Source organism: Danio rerio, chromosome 20 (assembly GCF_049306965.1).
Source record: "Danio rerio strain Tuebingen ecotype United States chromosome 20, GRCz12tu, whole genome shotgun sequence".
NCBI lineage: Eukaryota > Metazoa > Chordata > Actinopteri > Cypriniformes > Danionidae > Danio > Danio rerio.
In genome coordinates, this window is record NC_133195.1 from 2,735,959 (window position 1) to 2,757,608 (window position 21,650).

The 21,650-nt window shown below is 42.0% G+C and overlaps 1 protein-coding gene across 5 annotated transcripts; it reads right to left on the minus strand.

Moving 5' to 3' along the window:
* Positions 1-715: 715 nt before the first annotated feature.
* Positions 716-21,103, minus strand: cfap206 (cilia and flagella associated protein 206). Of its 5 annotated transcripts, none has more exon segments than NM_205617.1 (12): positions 716-1,072; positions 4,426-4,569; positions 4,792-5,018; positions 6,786-6,926; positions 7,527-7,707; positions 10,898-11,017; positions 14,493-14,707; positions 14,789-14,947; positions 15,068-15,256; positions 16,801-16,891; positions 20,645-20,728; positions 20,899-21,069. In NM_205617.1, coding segments are annotated over 12 exon segments (1,875 nt in total). In that variant the 5' UTR covers positions 21,007-21,069; the 3' UTR covers positions 716-856.
* Between the last annotated feature and the right edge of the window lie 547 nt (positions 21,104-21,650).

A 21,650-nucleotide genomic window follows, 5' to 3' on the forward strand; every position in this document is an offset into this window, starting at 1 on the left:
TCCAAAGAGGGGGGGGGATCACCAGAATGGGGAAGTCCCAGAGTAAAATGAGAAAATATGATGCACCTGTGTTTTGGAATATGGATAAACAGTATCTGATTGGGCAGTTAAGATTTAAAGAGCCCCTATTTTGCATTAAAAAGGTCATATTTTGGTTTTGGGGGTCTCCATCAACATACTGATCTGCATGCAAGGTCAAAAAACACTTTTATTGTATTATAATATGCCTTTATTTTTACCTGATTATCCCAGCGACTCCCATATGAATCGTTCAGTGATTTATTTGTTCAGTCTGCAGTAATCTGCAGTGATTGGTCTGATGACCCAGTCTGTTGCGATTAATTGACTGCGTTCAGCACGAGACAGAGAGAACAACGCACCACAGCTATGAAATAGCAGCCAGAGAGTATGAGAGCCTAATGTAGGAATTCAATACATCAATGCAGTTAAAGACTTAAACATAACTAGAGGGTGGAGCATATAGTAACTCCTCCCCCTCTTCAAAAACAGCCAATGGTATTTCGCTCTGCCATTGATAGTAGTTGAGCTCAAGCACATACAATGAGAAGCATCTTGAAGGGAGCGGGGCACTTCAGACACGAGAGAGCATTTGATAGATGCGGAAGTGACAAACTGCAAGTCTTGGCTGTTCATTCCTTCTAAATGTGAATTTTGTCACTGTTTTGGAGCACACTAGCTTATAGATACTCTCAAAGACTAACATCTAAAACACTTTATTTTAATTTCACTGGAACTTTGTTATTTAACAAATTACAGTGGATGTCAATGATTAGCAACCTTCCTCTAACTATCCTACGAAGAGCGGAGCTTTTACTCAGGCAGACACCGAAGCTTCTCATTCATCAACTGCTCTGCTTAAATCCACCTTTCTAAATCCAGCGGCTCCTCTCAGGCTAGACAGATACACCTGTGCTTTGGGGACGAGACTCTCTCCGTCTCGCTTTGTCTGGCAGCTGGCGTCTTTAGGGAGGAACGTCTGAGAGCTGTTGTGTCTCCGCATCAAACTCCAATCACTCTGAGATGATCGGGTCACTTTACTGTGCAGATTAGCCTGAAACACAGATCAGTCCTGCGATTATGAGCTGTTCCACCTCAGTTGATCACTACAAGTTTATTTCGACTTGATTGACTTGGGCAGGGGTGCCCATGGCCAGTACAGGAGGTCCAGTGTCCTGCAGACTTTTGCTCAACACACCTGGCAGGAAGTTTCTAGTATATCTAGTAAAAGCTTGATTAACTGCTTCAGGTGTGTTTGATTTGGGTTTGAACGAAACTCTCCAGGACACCAGCCCTCCAAGACTGAGTTTGGGCACCCCTGCACTAGAAGATTCACTTAGAAGGACCAATCACTCTGATTTGTGTAAAAACAGGGGAATTAATGCCTATGAAGTTGGCAAGTGCAGCTCTCACAGGTGTAGCCCCTCTACAACTGGAAGCATAAAGGCTGCCTTGAGAGGAACCTCTCAAGTGCGTGACTCAGGAAAATCCAGGTCACCCTGTGTACTTTCTAGAAATTTATCTATTTCCAGTTGCATCTTCCCTGATGGACGTCTCTCTCTGCATGGAGGCAGTGGTTCACAGCTGGCCCTGGGGCAGGCACAAGCATGGACTTTTCTACCAGTGAGCCCTCTTGCAAAGACACTGTGCAAGGCCAGGGAGGATGAGGAGCAGGTTTTTTGTGGTTGCGCCTTTTCGGCACACCCAAACGTGGGTTCCAAACCCACACACTTTACCTTACAGCCCATCCTTGACACTTCCACTGAGACCTTCCTCCCAGTGATGGGTCTCCCACATCCACGTCAAGTCTTCCAAATTGGAAGATTTAGGTGATCCACTACCACTAGTAGTTTACACCGTCACTAGGGTAAGAGTCACTTCTATGAGTCTTTTTGTTGTTTGACATGACGTCCCCCGAACTTTACTGATCGGTGTTGTGCTTTCCTTACTTTGGTCTAAATTGGAGAGCAGAATTTCGCCCTCCATACTGAAGGTTTACAACATGTCCATTTCCACTCACCATGAGCTGGTGAATGGCTGGACAAGGGGGAGCATGACCTGGTCATCCGGTTCTTTAGAGGCACTAGAAGGCTCAATTTGCCTCATACTACTCTCTCATACCCTCCTGGGATCTCTCTGTAGCCTATTCCAGGGTGCAGAGATATCAATTGTACCACTTGAGTCCGTATCTATCAAGATTCTGTCTCTTAAGACAGGTCTGCTGACCACACCTATGTCATTCAAGATGGTCGGGGACCTGGAGGCATATTGGGTCAACAAATCTTGCCTAAAATTCAAACTGGATAACCCTTACTTTATTCCAAGGCTACGTGCTCAAGGCTCCTACCACTTCTTTCTGGGACCAGGCAACGAACCTGCAAGCACTGCCTCTGCAGGAGGCAGACCTAGCCCTCTTGCTGCTGTGTCCCATCTGAGCACTGCGCATGTATGTGGATTGCACTCATAGCATAAGATCCTTTGAGAAGCTCTTTGTCTGTTTTGAAGGTTGGCAGAAGGGAAGAGCTGTATCTAAGCTGTAGAGTTGTGTGCTGGGCAACACTTAACACATTTGCAAGATTCATTAATCTCCAAATGGAGCTGGTTATCTAGTCAGTCGGGAGAAAGCTAAGCTTGTTGTCAAAGTACTTGCTGTGGCACACTCCGTAACCCGGAGCTATGTTTATATTATAATGCTCTGCTAGCTTGAGTTCCCCGTTGGTGAACCCTAGAGAGTTCCTCCAAGGCCTCCTTCACATAAGTCGTTGAAGGAGGAGGGTGCAGGCCCATAACATTGTTGGCCAACTTGGCCAACCCATGTTCTAGGGTACGGTGCCAGCTATGTGTGGCTCCCTTTCCAGGTGACTCCATATGCAGTATTATCCACAGTGAGTCCCCCTACATAGACACCACACAGAACTGCATCCTCCCTATCAGCTAACCATCTTCCATATGTGTGCTCCCCCTAATCAGGGCAAGACCATATGTGTCTTGGTTCCAGGTCTCCACATTTGGGTAGCAGAGACCTCTGCAACGTCCTTCCCCTTTGGGACTGGAAAGCTTTCCCAATGTTCTGTCATATTTAGGGTTAGTTTGGCTTCGTATAAGTGCTTGGCACGATTGGTGAGTATGACATCCCGAACTACTTTTCCCTATCATGGTAATTAGGGCCAGGGACATTGGATGGTTACACTTTTGATGGCACTTGTGTGTTCATGCTACCTGCCTGACACAGATTGCCCCAAAATCGCGTAACAGGTTCAGCTCCTGTGGCAGTTAGGATAGGCTTCGCTAGTTGATCAACTCAACATAAACTTGTAGTGAACAACTAAGGGTAAACCTCTTGGTTATGTATGTAACCCTCATTCTGGAAAGGAGGAAATTAAGACGTTTATGTCCACCTGCCACAGGAGCTGAATCCACAGCTGAATGGATTAAGTAAGTAGTCTAATGAGCTTCCTCTCAAGGCAGCCTTTATACTCCTATTTGCTGAGTGGCTACGCCTGTAAGAGCTGCACTTACCAATTTCATAGGCATTCATTGACCCATTTTTATACAAATCGGAGTGATTGGTCCTAAGCAAATCCCCCAGTCGATCAACCTGACATAAATGTCTCTGTTCCCTCATTTGGGGAATGGGAGTTACATAAATAGACGACGTTCATTTAGCTGACCTGAGATCAGTTTGTCTATTGGTCATCTACCTCAGGGGTTCCCAAACTTTTCAGCACGCGACCCCTAAAATAACAATGCCAGTGACTCGCGACCCCCAATATCCTCTGAGGTGGTTATAAATACAGAAAACTTGCATGCAATGGCGCACACACACACACCAATAGACCAAAGTCTATTCTTTGTTTTTTTATGTATGTCAGTGCTGTAAATGGGCCAGAAAGTTTAACCTGGTGTTATAAAATCAATCTGCTGCATCTGACGCTATTGCTGTCTTTAATATAATGCATTTACCCCAGGGGTCGCAATCCAATAGAACAAGTAAATAAGCTACTATAGTAACTATGAACGTTTTATATAGTTTTTTTTATATAGTTTTTTAAATAGTTTTTTCTCTTCAGTTGGTTATGGATAAAATATGGTAATTCTTATGGCCTAATAATAAGTAGATTTTTGGAAATCACCAGGCAACCCCCCCTTCATTGTTCCGCGACCCCTCAAGGGGTCCCGACCCACACTTTGAGAACCACTGATCTACCTGACCTGAGATCAGTGTGTGTAGTGTTCATCCAGCTAACCTGAGATCAGTGCATTCCTCTAGCTGACCTAAGATCCGTGTGATTATTTAGCTGACCTGAGATCAGAGTGTTTATCTTGCTGGTCTGAGATCAGTGTGTTCCTCTAGCTAACCTGAGATCAGCGTGTTCATCTAGCTGGTCTGAGATCAGTGTGTCTCACCAGTTTAATGGCTTTTCTTCTCATCTCCCACTCGTTCCACTCATAGGAGGTGCAGATGTTGCTCTGCAGAGGGTGGATCTCCGTCTGAACACCGGCGTCACTTTTAGAGATGCTTTTCAGCAGCAGTTTCTGTCCGGATGGCATCTGAGAAACGAACAACACACACCTTACAACACACACATCAGATATCACAAACTAACAACAATGCAAATAAGGAAAGATTGACTGCACTTTTCTGTTTCGTTAGTGTATGGCCTGTTTATCACCCATAGGAACTTTAGTTCTCTTTAGTAATAAAGCATGTGTGTCTCAGAACTCCTCTCTGAGGGCTCTGGATCTTCTCTTCAGAGCTGTATTGTTCCTCACCCCTGCTGTCAGACTCTGGTGTCCCGCTGGCAGCTGAGAGTATGCAGTGCTGCTGGTGAAGTGCTGCTGCAGCTGCAGCAGCTGGATGAGTTCAGGTGTTCTGCTGGCCGTCTCCAGCACCGCTGCTGTGTATTCATCTGCTCGACAGGAGAACTCGTATGCTGCGCTCCTGCTGCTGAACGCGTAATATTTCTCCTTGTGCTTCAGCACGCCGATGCTTGTGTTACCTGAGAACAGGAGAGCATGCGCACGTTAGCATTTGTTTCTTATCTTTTCTCCTCTATTGTGACAATCTCACTTCAGGATGACGAACAAATGTGGGCGGGGCTTGATTTTGTGCACAGGGAACTGATTGGACAGTTGTATTCTGCTATTGGTGGATCTCATTTGAGTGACAGGTTGACTCCACCCTCATAACAGTAAACACCAATCAGAAAACAGATGTCATTGGAGAGATGTTAATTTACAATAAACAAAATATTATAAAAGTTAATAGACAAACTTTATGGTGGCTTGAGAAAGCCTCGTCTACAAGTTTGAAGTAGCTTTAAAAGTTAAATCATTATAGTAGTTTTTAAGAAGCTTGCATTCTCAGGTTTCTAGTATGAGTTGTCATGTTTCTTGCTAAGGTGTACCTAGGGTGTTCTGAGTGGTTACTAAGGCATTGCTAGACGGTTGCTAGGGTGTTCTAGGTGGTTGCTAAGCTGTTCTGATTGGTTGCTAGGTGGTTGCTAGGGTGTTCTAGGTTGTTACTAAGGTGTTATTAGGTGGTTGCTACAGTGTTCAGAATGGTTGCTAAGGTGTTGCTAGGTGGTTGCTAAGGTGTTCTAGGTTATTGCTAAGGTGTTGCTAGGTCATTGCTAGGTGGTTGCCTAGATGTTCTAGGTGATTATTAAGGAGTGCTAGGCACTTCCTTAAGTGTTGCTAGGTGATTGCTAGGGTTTTCTTAGTGGTTGCTAAGGCGTTGCTAGGTGATTGCTCAGGTCTTTCTAGGGGGTTGCTAAGTGGTTGCTATGGTGTTTTTACTGGTGTCTAGATGGTTGCTAAGGCATAGGTGGATGCTAAGGTGATGTTAGGTGGTTGCTAGGGTGTTCTGAGTGGTTGCTAAGGTGTTACAAGGTGGTTACTACGGCATTGCTGGGTGGTTGCTAAGGTGTTGCTAGGCGTTTGCTAAGGTGTTCTGAGTGGTTGCTAACATAAATTAGCATGTTTCTAGTATTATGTATCTAGTATTAGCATTATGCTAGCATTTTTCAAGCTTAAATTAACACATTGTTAGGATGGTTCTAGTATGAATTAGCATGTTATTAGCATGTTTCTAGTATAAACTAGCATGTGGCAAGCATGCATTTAGTATAAATTAGCATGTTGCTAGTATTTGTATAGTATGAATTAGCATGTAACTAGTATGATCAGTATGTCCGTTAGTATGGATTGGTATGTTGTCAGTATGTCCAATGTAAAGTCAATGGCAGTTGTAACAATGGAAGGCTATGGGACAGTTGCTAGGGTGCCGTAAGTGGTTGCTAGGTGTGGCTAAAAAGTTGAAAGGTCATCAGTGATTGGCAGATTGGTAGTCTGAGATAAATGAGCCCAACCTTAAGTCTGTATGACAGTCTGGCGCAAAGTTATGAGAATCACAAATTTTAGTCCAATGTTAAGTCAATGGGACTTTTCTGAATATTCCAGGTCAGTTTTCAGAAAAGCCTAAGTCGGATCAGTTGGAAAAGATATGGCAACTTAATTCAGTATAGTTTGGAGGTTTGGTGTTAGTTTGGTGGTTGTAGTTTGAACAGTCTAGGAGGAGATGCATTTAGAAGTTAATCTCTGAAGAAGACGACGGAAGAATAAGAAGTTTAGAACAGTATGCTGCTTTCTCAAGCCGCCATAATAATTTATTATGAACAGTGCAATATTCCACAACAACAGCAATAATCAATCATACACTTTGTTTTTGCAGTGATAAAATCTCAGCTACTGTTTCCTGTTTGTACCTGGCAGTAAAAGGCCATTTCTGTCCACCAGAGCGACTCCGCAGAAGCCGTTATACTGCAGCGGCAGATGCTGGAAGTCTGCAGTGCTTTCAGGAAAACAGCATTCACACGAGCTCGTCTCTGACACCAGCACACGCTCCTCTGAACACACACACACACACACACACACAACATTAGGAATCTCTTCACACACAAAGACATCAGGAATCAGAGTATGAATCTCAACAACGATGATATTCTTCATGCTGCAGTGCATGCTGGGAGAATCCTACAAAACTCATGCACGGCTCCCAGAATGCACTGCAGCAATATATCAGCCTTCAACATAAGATTGAAACAATGAATAACAATTAATTTACTCAAATCTGTAGTTCAAACATGATTGAATAGCAGAGTCAGATGCTAACAGAGAGATGCTGCTCCTGTCGGCTTCACACACACCCTAGAAAACTACATCTAAATCTACAGTCAATATCCCTAATATTTCAGAACTTTGACAGAAATATAAACGAAATATAACTAAATATTAAAAATATGAACTTCAGAATAACTAATTATTAAAGATATAAACATCTCTGACTTTCAGTGTCTGGAAAAGAGCTTTTATAACCCCATGATGCTCCAGAAACCCTTAATCTGGAGTCGTGTCGATGAAGAGTTGAGTGAAACCAGCAGATCTGAGTGACATATTAACACGTGTGCGTGTGTTTGTGTGTGTGTGTGTGTGTGTGTGTGTGTGACCTGCTGTCCCAGAGCATCTGTCAGCATCAGTGCGCACCGGGAGCTCCATCTGATCTGGGGTCAGCAGAGACTCTGCTGTCAGGAAGACTCTCAGTCCAGACGCCACATTAGTGAGCATGCTCAGTAGCAGCATCTCCTGCTCTAGCCCCGCCCACAGCCGGCCCACTGCACTGAAATGAGGCTGAAGAGGAGAGGAACACACAGAAACTAGTTACCATGACGCCACTACAAAACAAACACTAACTAACCACCACACACGCACACTAACATTACTAATCAGCGCACACACACTAACAACACTAAACTGCACACACACACACACACACACACTAAACTGCCCTAAACCGCGCTCACACACACTAACCGCACACACACTGACATTACTAATCAGCGCACACACACTAACAACACTAAATAGCGCACACACACACACTAACATTACTAATCAGCGCCCACACACTAACAACACTAAACTGCACACACACACACACACACACACTAACATTACTAATCAGCGCACACACACTAACAACACTAAACTGCACACACACACTAACATTACTAATCAGCGAACACACTAACAACACTAAACAGCAGACACACAACACTAAACTGCACACACACACACACACACACACACACACTAAACTGCCCTAAACCGCACTCACACACACTAACCGCACACACACTGACATTACTAATCAGCGCACACACACTAACAACACTAAATAGCGCACACACACACTAACATTACTAATCAGCGCCCACACACTAACAACACTAAACTGCACACACACACACACACACACACACACACACACACACACACTAACATTACTAATCAGCGCACACACACTAACAACACTAAACTGCACACACACACACACTAACATTACTAATCAGCGCCCACACACTAACAACACTAAACTGCACACACACACACACACACACACACACACACACACTAACATTACTAATCAGCGCGCACACACTAACAACACTAAACTGCACACACACACACTAACATTACTAATCAGCGAACACACTAACAACACTAAACAGCAGACACACAATAACATTACTAATCAGCGCATACACACTAACATTACTAATCAGCGCACACACACTAACAACACTAAACTGTACACACACACACACACTAACATTACTAATCAGCGCACACACACTAACAACACTAAACTGTACACACACACACACTAACATTACTAATCAGCGCACACACACTAACAACACTAAACAGCAGACACACAATAACATTACTAATCAGCGCATACACACTAACATTACTAATCAGCGCACACACACTAACAACACTAAACTGTACACACACACACACACACTAACATTACTAATCAGCGCACACACACTAACAACACTAAACTGTACACACACACACACACTAACATTACTAATCAGCGCACACACACTAACAACACTAAACAGCAGACACACAATAACATTACTAATCAGCGCATACACACTAACATTACTAATCAGCGCACACACACTAACAACACTAAACTGTACACACACACACACACTAACATTACTAATCAGCGCACACACACTAACAACACTAAACTGTACACACACACACACACTAACATTACTAATCAGCGCACACACACTAACAACACTAAACTGTACACACACACACACACTAACATTACTAATCAGCGCACACACACTAACAACACTAAACTGTACACACACACACACAATAACATTACTAATCAGCGCATACACACTAACATTACTAATCAGCGCACACACACTAACAACACTAAACTGTACACACACACACACACTAACATTACTAATCAGCGCACACACACTAACAACACTAAACTGTACACACACACACACACTAACATTACTAATCAGCGCACACACACTAACAACACTAAACAGCAGACACACAATAACATTACTAATCAGCGCATACACACTAACATTACTAATCAGCGCACACACACTAACAACACTAAACTGTACACACACACACACTAACATTACTAATCAGCGCACACACACTAACAACACTAAACTGCACACACACACTAACATTACTAATCAGCGCACACACACACACTAACAACACTAAACTGCACACACACACACACACACACACACACACTAACATTACTAATCAGCGCACACACACACACTAACAACACTAAACGCGCTCACACACACACTAACCGCACACACACTGACATTACTAATCAGCGCACGCACTAACAACACTAAATAGCGCACACACACTAACATTACTAATCAGCTCACACACACTAACAACACTAAACCGCACACACACACACACACACACTAACATTACTAATCAGCGCACACACACACACACACAAACACACTAACAACACTAAACTGCACTAAACCGCGCTCACACACACACTAACCGCACACACACTGACATTACTAATCAGCGCACACACTAACAACACTAAATAGCACACACACACACTAACATTACTAATCAGCGCACACACAGCACACACTAACAACACTAAACCGCGCTCACACACACACTAACATTACTAATCAGCGCACACACACTAACAGCACACACACACTAACAACACTATACAGCACACACACACTAACATTACTAATCAGCGCACACACACAATATATACACACACACACACACTAACAACACTAAACTGCACACACACAACACACACTAACAACACACTAACATTACTAATCAGCGCACACACACTAACAGCACACACACACTAACAACACTATACAGCACACACACACACACACTATACTAATCAGCGCACACACACAATATACACACACACACACACTAACAACACTAAACTGCACACACAACACACACTAACAACACACTAACATTACTAATCAGCTCACACACACACACTAACATTACTAATCAGCGCACACACACTAACAACACTAAACCGCGCTCACAAAAACACACTAACATTACTAATCAGCGCACACACACTAACAGCACACACACACACACACACACACTAACATTACTAATCAGCTCACACACACACACACACACACACACACACACACACACACACACAAACAGCTATAAAACAATATCTGTGTATTCTCATTCCTCTTGGAGTGTCCGTGTCTGTGCATGTGTTAGACATCAGTCTCAATATTCAGTTTCTGCAATAAACGTCTCTGCATCTTTCGGTTCACACAGACTTTAATGCAGATTTATGCACTGTGTCATATCACTCAGCTCTTACTGTGGTTTTTCTGTAGTGAAAGACCGCAATACACTTTAATATCAGTTACTATGGTGAAACAGTGTAAAATGCAGTATATGAGGGACTCACAAACACGTGTGTTGTTGGCACTGTAGTTTTGGTGTGAATGGCGTCTCTCAGGAGTGTCATTCGACTCATCAGATCCGACTGTAAACGTGTCACTTCCTGTGCACACAGGATGACGTCCGCCTGATGGAAACATCAACACCACATTATTACACTGTTTACATAATTAAACACTCATTCGTTACACCCCCTGTTGTCTGAAAACTCAACATTAGTGCTCATTCACAATTACATGCTGTATTTGACTCAAATAAATAAAAACCCTTCTGCTGAATATGAATATGCATGATGAAAAACATTTGTTAGGGTCAGTATATTCTACACAATATCTGTCTATTCTCGCTCCTCTTGAAGTATGTGTGTCTATGTGTTAGACATCAGCCTTTCCAGATCACTGAGCGCCTACTCACACCATGCTATCTGAATCATGCCCAGGCCCGTTTCCTGGATCGTTTGAGAAGTGTGAGTGCTCTGAATCAGGGTCAGGCACGGTTCACTTGGCCAGCCCTGGCCCGGTTCGAAGAGGTGGGCTTGAGTACCATACAATTGTGTGAGATTGCAAAACGTGCCTGAGCCCGAAACTGAAAGCGAGACGTGACTTTTAAGGGACTGTTTGATATGGATTTATTAATCATTCTTACCGTTCAATAATCACAAACTGTCGTAGATTATTAAAGACGCAAACCACTCACTGCACCACAGCTGCACCTTCAGCAAACCTCCTAATTCTTGCAGCTCGAGGACTTTATGATTGTTTATGAGCGTCAAAAGTGGCTGATCTGTTCAGCGAAATATTTGACTGCATGTCACTGCATATCAAACCACTAAAGCGATATGACTGAAGAAATCTCCACTGTGCTGAGCGAGAGCGCTTACTGGACAGCGCAGCATCAATGACGTGCCCAGGCCCGAATGTAATGTGAGTGCGGGCTGTTAGGGGAGACGAGAGGTGGGGACAAGCGTGCTTTGTCCTGGTTCAAGGCAACTGTACATAGTGTGAGTACGCCCTTACATTCATTCATTCAATCATTCATTTTCCTTTCGGCTTTAGGGCGTACTCAGCACTCTACTGGACTGCTGGAGCTCAGACGCTGGAGCACATGACAAAGTGTACGTGTGTGTGGTCATGTGGTGTGCATTTTCATCGGTATCGTGTGGACGGAGGCTTGTTCAAAAATACTAAATGAAACGCCAGTGTGGATGTGGATTGTTTTCGTTTTAAAATGGCATTTTAAAATTACAGTTTTTCTTGTTTGCTTTGACCTGGTTAAAGAAACTAGGTTCCACTTCATTTTCATTATCACTATCACAGCAGAGCAGAAGACAGGTCTTGCAAATGTGTAAACCCTTTCTCATTGGGTTGACACATTTTCCCCACCATTTTTCAAAAGCGTTAACACGGATGTCATTCAAGCAGTCCAAACTCCATTGTTTTAGCTATGATAACCAAACAGAAACCATCTATTCCTAACCATTAGAAACCACCAAGATCAGTATGAATCCACTGAAGCACCGGTTTGACACTCCTTCACACAAATCTTCATTTAGCAATCAGTCTGCAAACATTGAAAATGGTGGAAGGTCTGTGTTGTTCTGTGACAGCATGGATGGAGAAGGTCAATAGTGGCTATGTGCCATATTCCCAAAAGATTTCACTGTATATTGGTTTACATGTGTGCATTTTTTTACAGTATTGCATTTTTCAGCCACAGTTTGAAAAATGTCATGAATTCAATATAAATTTAATCAAAGTATTTCTTATTCTGGATCCAATTCTCTTTGCAAAAAGGCAAATTTGACAGCCCAAATAGAAAGACAACAAATGGCATTGGCAATAGGCTACAATGTCAAGCAACAGTGCACTGATTCACACTGAGTTCTGTATTTTGTTGTCTATTGTGTAATGATTAATTGAAAGAGTTCATATACTTGTTTGCAAGTTGTGTTGTTTGAAGGTAAAACTAGCTTTTGTTGTATATGTTAAATGTTTTGACACGGTATGTGCATTTTGCAAGCAAATTGTGTCATTTTGACCAAGAGTGCCGCTGTTTAGGCCAGTGTGTGTTAACTGTTTTGAAAATGTGGAGTTTCAGTTGACGGCTGCATCAAATCAATCAAGAAAAACTGTAAGATCAAGTGTGCCGCAAGCCTACGTTTGAGTGAAGGTCTCGGCCGTTAGATCGCCCCCTTGGGGCTGGCTGCAGTACAAGTCATAAAGCCCGCCTCCTCCGTGTTAATGAAGGAGACTTGAGCCCAAGTAAAAAAAATTATTACACTTGCAATAAAATGTCCCGAAAGATGGTTCTGGTGGATTAAGGCGCTGGTTATTGTGCTGAAATAGGTGCAGATCTTCATTTTTGTAAACAGTTTGTTTTTAGCAGTAATTTAATGCTGGGCGTGTCATCGTGATTGACAGCGGTGATTGACAGTTTCTCAAAGCAGCGCGTCTGAGCTTCGGCAGGAGACTGAAGTGTTTTTATTCGATTTCTGTGTTATTTTACCATGATAAGATGAGTTCAGCAGTAAACTACAGTTTCTGACATACATGATCCTGGTGGAACACTGTTTATTCGCTAAGGTCAGAGCTTTTTTCGGGCTTTATTAGTTTGCTGATACACGCCTAACCACCCAGATGACAAAATACACTCGGACCAGTTCGGCTAGATTCTCGCCTGCCGGAGACTTACCCCTCAGAGCTCAGACTGACTACCTCTGCTGGACCTACTCCGGATGCCTGGACTCACTGCCCGATTCCAGCCCGAGTCAATCGAGCCAGATGCGGCGGCCGAGCGAGCCGGCGCTGCCGCATGCGAGGCGGAATCAGCCCGCGACGCCGCGAGTAGGTTAAGCGCTGCGGCCCGGAGCTGGCGCGATTGAATATAAAAAAAAACTCATATTTGTTAACGTTATTACATCCATTTGTGTTGATATGACAGCAAACGCATGCTGAGAAGTTCGGGGGGCGTGGTTGATTTTACATAAAGCGTTTGGTTGGAAGCTCGACTCATTTTCGCGGCTCCTCCTCTGGCTCCATCAGACAGTCCTTCTGCGCATGTCAAGGCTCCAATTTCAGCAGTCTTTTGAGACAGTTTGTGCCCGTAAAGCAGGTGTTTTGCCCTCAAGGCGTTTAATGGGAAAAGGGGCTGTCGCGTCGTCCATATTTTTTACAGTCATTGTGTAAGACGTATTAGTGTGAACGGGGCCTAAATGTGTCGTTTTCGCGAGAGGGTTGCTGCTGCAACGGGGGCGGAGGATCGCAATGCCGGATCAGCATCGTGATATCTATCAACCATCGGCGATGGACAATGGCATGGTCTATTAACCCAACCCTACATCGCGTAAACGTCAGTGACAGGACACTCATTAATATTCATGACCCTTCCAAATAAGGTAAAAACTGATCATTTTATCCCAGGGCAGACTCCTAAGGGGGTAAACTAAGATGTTAAACTGTTTCTGGAGATCGTTTGCACTCAGCAAATCTTCACACCTTCTCTGTAGATATCAGAGATCAGTTTAAACATGTTGATTCAGAGCTCTCTGGCAGCTGTAGTTTGGCTTATTATTATTTTAGCAGCAGAGATGAGTGTGAACGCACCAGTGTGAGTCTGAGGAAGGCCTCATGCTGCCGTGTGTTGTACAGAGCCTGTGTGAGCAGCCGGGGCGGGACGGGGCTCTGGCTGTGTGCTGTGTCCCGCTCAGAGATCAGCTCCAGCAGGCCGGTGTACTGCCAGCACAAACGCTCGCAGGACGCCAGTTCACGCTCCAGATCTGAGACGACGCCCGGCAGCTTCTCGTTCAGGATAGACGGCACTGCAGGAGGAAACACACACCCGACATGAGCTGATGATGATGATGATGATGATGATGAAGATGATGAAGAGGCAGACGTACGGCTCTGGATGGCCTCTCCTCCTTCACCGTTGTCCTTGTTGAAGAGCCGAATGCCACTGACGATTAGAGAGTTTTCCTTCAGCTGCTGCTCTTTGTCTGATTTCAGCAGAGACATGAAGCTTCCCAGCTGAGACGGGGGAAAGATGCTCTGCAGAGCCGCTAAAAGACACACACACACACACACACACACAATCAAAAAAAACGGTTGGAGCTCTGGATGATATAGTGGACTACGGTGCCGTACAGCTTCAGTGTGTGTGTTTGTATGTGTGTGTGTACCTGTGGTCTCTCTCACGGTGTTGATGTCTGTGCTGGAGCTCAGGTTGGAGCTCTGGATGATGTAGTGGACTATGGTGCCGTACAGCTTCTTCAGATCTTCTCTGCTCTTTGCTCTGCTGTCAGTGATTTCTCTGCTCAGCGACTGCAGACGAGACTGAAGGAGCTTCTGCTGCATCTCCAGAAACTCCCCTGAGACACACACACACACACCTGAATCACTGAATGATGAATCTGGTTTGTCCCTCATGCTGAACAGCGCTGGAGCTCTTAGTAAAGATCAGATCATCATCAGGTTTCAGCAGTTCTTTACTAATGACTCCTGGAAACTTGCAGCTCTCAGTGAATGTAGACGAGGACTTTTGTAGCCGTCTGACAGAAAGAAAGTCAGTCCGGTCAGTAATAAAGGAGCTACTGATATGGTTTGTGGAGGTGTTTCATGATCTTCTGCTAATATTCTGACAGATTGAGTGTGTTTTACTTTAGTTGTGTTCATCTACGGCTGTAACTGAAGTCCAATTATGACCATAAAAAAAGATTGATTTATCAAATAGAGGTTTATTCTGCACTCTCAGGGGATGTCAAAGCTGCTGTGTAAGATTGACCCCCCAGTGGTTGAACTGGGTATTGCAGTTTAATTAAAACAGTTTACTAGTAATGTCAGTTATTTGGGTTTACAGTCAGGCCAGGATTGGCCAATCGGGAGGACTGGGATAGTTCCCGGTGGGCCGGTCTGTTTAGCCACGAGGGCCGGTGTTTCTAGCTGCTTTCACTCTCAGCAGTGGAACTTTCTTTTCATTATTTATTTGACCATAGCCTCACTCTTTTTATTCATTATTTTGCTGCAGCTCTGCTCTTCTTATTTATTGTCTCGCAGCCCCATGAGCAAAATGCAGCCTGCAGGGTAATGATGATGTAACTATCATTCCAGCCACACTTGTGTAACAGCGCCATTGTAATCCAGTGGTCAGCACGTTGCGTTGCAATGTCGTCGATCTGTGTTCGATCCTCACCTGAGTAATTCTTTTTTTCTTTCTTCATTTGTATTGATAAAACTGTAAGGTTGTTGAACATTTGAAGTTCTAAATCAGCTGTTTTCTTGACAAAGACGTGATAGTGTAATTAGAAACTGAATTGGAAATGACCTTATTTTAATATAGTCAGTCGTAAACTGAGGTGGGCCGGTCTAATGCTTGAAACTCCAGGGCTGTAAAGGAGTCCCACTCCGGCCCTGTTTACAGTGCATCTGCGATTTTTGAGTCTCAAACTCTCCCACTATAACACAATGCAACAAGCACTGCTGAAGAAGAACAGACCAGCCAGACCTATAAATAAAACACTACTGCTGTCTGTAATCATCCTGAGGTATTTTTACCCTCCTCTAGTTATCTTCACATTTTACAATATTATTTTTACACCACAAAATGGTGGATTGTTCTGTTATTATTCTGTTTTTCTTTATGTTTTTTAATATAAACAAGAGATCTTATATCCTCAGATCTGCTGGAATTGTCTCAAATATCCTCTTTTTTTGTTCAACAGAAGAAAGAAACTCATTAAGGTTTGAACCCACTTGAGGGAGAGTAAATAGTCAGTACATTTTCATTTTTGGGTGAACTACCCCTTTAATCACCATTTGGTTTGCTTTACTCGAGAATATTTTCTCAGGCATACGTTTGAGTACTTTTTACGCCCCTGCTGTGATCTCCGCTGCTCTGGGTTGTGTTCACACTTACGTCGAGGAGTGTAGTTCATGTCGAAGTAAACCTGCATCTTAATGGTTTGGAGAGTTGGACTGGTCTGGTCCATGAGTCTGTCCACACACAGCTGCAGACACAAAACACAGCCCCAATCAGTCAAAGATAGGGGTGTAACTGATCAGAAATCTCATGGTTCAGAGCTCATTATGGTTTTTTAGTCACGGATCGGACCATTTTTTTGTATCAGCCAAAAAAAGGGGAAGACAAATGTAATTTGCTTTCCATTTATTACAAAAATAGTACTGCAGGAAACTTCTGGTTTTAACACACAGAAATTAGAACCTGTGATTTTATTAAAAATAAAATGAAGAAATAATCAGCTGAATTACAGTTTTTCTCAGTCGCTTTGGTGCGTTTCTCACAACCCCAGGGCATTTCTGCACAACAGTTAATGCATTTCTCAAAACAATTATTACAAACAGCAAAACCTAGCTGATAACCTGCAAAAGCACGTCACATGCTCAAAATGGATAGCTCATTCCTCAAAAGCAAGTATTGATGTCAATAAAAGTGTCAGTATCGTCAAAATGAAAAGTCCTGACACCATTGTTTATGAACAAGATAGTCAAATGGCTTTGTCATGTTTTCATTATGACAGTTTACTCTGTACATTACTTCCAATGCAAAAAAAGTCTGATTTTGGTGACACCTCCTGAAAATGCTCAAGAAAGCGCTATATATAGTATTTGCACAGCCATTTGAAAACTACAGCAAAGTTAGACATGACTGCGTTTAGTGAGGTACAGTTTCTGAGTACAAGACACTGAATATCTATGTTTCACATTTTTACTCTGCATTTGCTCTTTACAATTATAATTTATTCACAGCATTGTGCAAAAGAATAAACACACCCTTATTTACAACAAGCATAAGCTTCCTTTGGGCAAAGCTGGGCACAACTGTAAACTATATTGCAGAACATATTGGAACTGAACCTACAACACAGGTCTGTAAATCATTTATGAAATTGTTCAATTTAGAAGACATTTTCAGAAAAATAAAGATTTAATATTTTTTTATAAAATTTACTAGACAGATTTTGACAACTAGTTCAACATTTTTGTATGTGATGACTCAAGTAATGAAATGAGGATTGTGTTTTATATGCAATGACTATTCAGCATTTACAAGTTTAGTTAATTTTGACTGACATGACAGAAGCAAATGATAATGTTATAAACAGCAGAGAGTTGTATGAAAACAGTTGATGCATGTCCAAAAGCATCTGCAGAGTGTTGGAAGGAGTGAGAAACTACTACTAGGATGTGCACAAATGACTAATTGTTTTGAGATATGCATTAACTGTTGAGCAAATGTAAATAGTGTTGTGAGAAATGCACCAAAGCGACTGAGAAAAATTGTAAAATAAACTGTGAAATATTCACTGTTACTACTACTGCTGCTGATAACACTAAATGTAGAAATCTCACATTCTAATTTGTACAACCCATATTTATTTTAGTCTCATCTTCAATAAATGATTCAGTTATTCACTCATTAAACCTCATGTTTCATTGCTAGATGATCATTTCTGAAGAATTAGTCAGTGGCATATTTTTGATGGCTGGTTGTCGCCACCTACTGGTTAATAAATGTAATTGCTTGTTAAATGCATAAGATGGAGATTTTAATCTTTATCATAAACATCAGTGGTTTTATCTACACTATAAACTGTTCTCCCAGAACTTCTACATAATTTATGTTGCGTGGGTGTTGAGATCCAGATCTTTTAATGATTAACCGTGTGACTTACACTGAACGCATTAATGCAGACTAAACAAGTAGTGACAGAAAACACCTTTAGTAACATGAGAAACCCACCACATCCTGAATAACCCACCACAACTTTTGCCGTCATCATTATATTTTACAGGAAAGCGTAAATGCTTTCATACATGAGATTTGAATTCGAAATTTAAAGTACTGATGTATTGTTCCACAGTCCATGTGTGTTCCAAACCGTGGGTTGTGATCCATATGAATTACAGATCAACCATGATCTGTTACACTCCTAGTCAGGGCCGGAGCAAGCTGAACTGCTGCTCTAGGCAGAGGACGATCACGCCGCCCTCAACCCCAATGTGAAAACGAAAGTGAACGGTTATGAAAATGAAGTGAGGTGTCGCGGACCTCTTTTCCGGCGTTCTATTGCGGGGATATAACTGAGGACGCCCGGGTGCTGAGGGAGGTGTTGCGGACACTGCGCTCTTTATCCTGCCGCCCTATATGCGCAGATATAACTGAGGACGCGCAAGTGTTGAGGAAGGGAGGGAGGTGTCGCGGACACTGCGCTCTTTATTTTGCCTCCCTATGCGCGGATATAACTGAGGACGCGCAAGTGTCGCGGACCTCAATTCTGCCCCCCTATGCGTGGATATAACTGAGGACACGCGGGTGCTGATGGAGGTGACGCCGCCCTCTCTATTCTATCGTCTATGCGCGAATATATCTGAGGACGCGGGGGAGGTGTCGCGGACATAACTGAGGACGCAGGTGGTAAGGGAGGTGTAGCAGACGCCGCCCTCTCTATACTGCCGCCCTAGGTGGCCGCCTAGGTCGCCTCTATGGACGCGCCGGCCCTGCCCCTAGTCAAAGATCATGTTGTTACCTTTTTCACCTAAAATAAATCAAAACTTTATTTTCGATTAGCGATATGCATTAAGAACGTAATTTATTTAATTTTAAAGGTAATTTTTCTTAATATTTAGATTTTTTTAGAAGTTTCAGATTTCAGATGATCAAATAGGCTAGTCGTCTCTCAGAATAATATCATCCAATCATAACAAAGCAAACATTAATAAAATATGTAGAAATGTTAAATGTAACAGCAATTGATGTAGATGGATGGATGCAGTGGCGCAAAAAGGGGGTATGCAGTATATGCGGCGCATAGGGGCGCCACACATGGGGGGGCGCCATTGTGCCAAAACTATTTTTGAAATTATCCTTACTAAAAGTTTCAAATAAAAAATAAATAAATAAATATGTTTTGTTAAAAATGTTTTTTTTGCATTTTGTATGAGTATAATATTGTATTTTAATAAATAAAAAATTATACCATGAGTTGCATACGTTGGCACACACATTTTAATTCAAAATCAACACAATAACATGCAGTCGCAGAGCCAAGTGTAAAGTGTTCATGTAAATGTAACTTTAGATTTTTTTTACAATTTTTATCAAAATAAAACTGTCAAATCATACATACAGTACAGCTGAGGTCAAAAGTTATAAGATTAATCTGAATTTTTTCTTTATTTATTATTAATTATTTAATTATTTTGCCTAAATAAGAGGGATCACACAAAATGTATGTTAATGTAAGTACAGACCTATTTCACATAAACCGATATTTCAGATAAAATATTTGGATTAAAAATTCACCTATATAAATATTATATACTTGATTATAATGATTTTTAACCCTGTTAAAGTTGACACATGAACAAATTGTCCGAATATTCACATTTTTTGGAACTGAAATGTTTTTAATCCTTCTATCAAGGTCCATTTTATACAATATACATGTTTTTATAAATTTATTATGTGTCATATTGATACATCAGGCCTTTTGGTAACTTTTTTTTTGTTCAAAACTATTTTATTTTAGTTACAAAACTTGAACCCGCATACCTCTCAGTATATGTGTAGTTGCGCCCCTGGATGGATGGATAGATAGATAGATAGATAGATAGATAGATAGATAGATAGATAGATAGATAGATAGATAGATAGATAGATAGATAGATAGATAGATAGATAGATAGATAGATAGATAGATTGATTGATTGATTGATTGATTGATTGATAGAATGTTTACCTCAATAAGTTTCTGCACATCTTGCTTTGTAAGAGTTCTGTCCACGTTGAAATGATTGGTGGGGTCCAGAACTACAGCTTTCACCTGGACACAATAATAATTCAGTGTTGTGTGTCTTTTACCTGGACACAATAATAATTTAGTGTTGTGTGTTTGTCACCTGCACACAATCAACCACTGACCTGAAGAGTTGTACAGTTGTTCAGTCATGTAAGTTAGTGTTGTGTGTTTGTGTAACGTTACTTCAGACTCACCATGAACGCGATGAGAGTCTCACTCAGAGTTTGTCCTCTGCTCAAACACGTCTGCGAGATTTCTCGGATTATGTTTCTTATCACTCCTTCAGCCTGTGAACTCGACATGATGACCAGCTACTGTATTTACCGCGTTTACCGTGTTTTTACACTCATTAGTGTCCGGCGGCGGTGTGTCTGTCCTCTCGCGTTGTATCGTTGTCATGGAGATGGACCGTGTGCGCATGGGCTTCTGCACCAAACACAAACACGAGCTGCTGAATGCCTGATCTGACTGGCTCTGCAGGTGTGCAGGTTGTGGCCGGTATGAGTTTATAAAGTTTTTTTAAAATAGGAATATATTTTCAAATCGACGTTTAATGTGAGTGAAATAAGTTACCAAACAACCCTATACCTGTCACGAGTACACAACCACATTCACCATCAGGAGGCGGCATAATCGCGTACATAGACGTTTGCTTCCACAATCCAAAATAAACAAATACATTTACCTAAGTGACTTTACACCAACCTTAGCGAGCAATTCGTCACTCTTTAAATACACGTGTATTTCGGTGATATTTTTATCCTCAAGTACAGCTTACAAAATAGGCCTGTGTTTGAAATTAATTTTAATTTTGTGATGATTGTAATTTATAGTTGGCTTTACTAACTATGCTATAAAACACTAATGAATAATATCAGTTTTACTGTAAAATATAAGAAGTCTTTTTTATTATTCTATTATTTTTTAATTATTATTATTTTTAATA

Coding starts and splice junctions, on each gene's coding strand:
- cfap206 (XM_073932255.1), bottom strand. CDS start 21,006: ATGTCGAGTTCACAGGCTGAAGGAGTGATAAGAAACATAATCCGAGAA. Junction 11,018..14,492: donor CCTTCCTCAGACTCACACTG/GTGCGTTCACAC, acceptor TGTTTCCATCAG/GCGGACGTCATCCTGTGTGC. Junction 7,708..10,897: donor TGCCAACAACACACGTGTTT/GTGAGTCCCTCA, acceptor TCTCCTCTTCAG/CCTCATTTCAGTGCAGTGGG.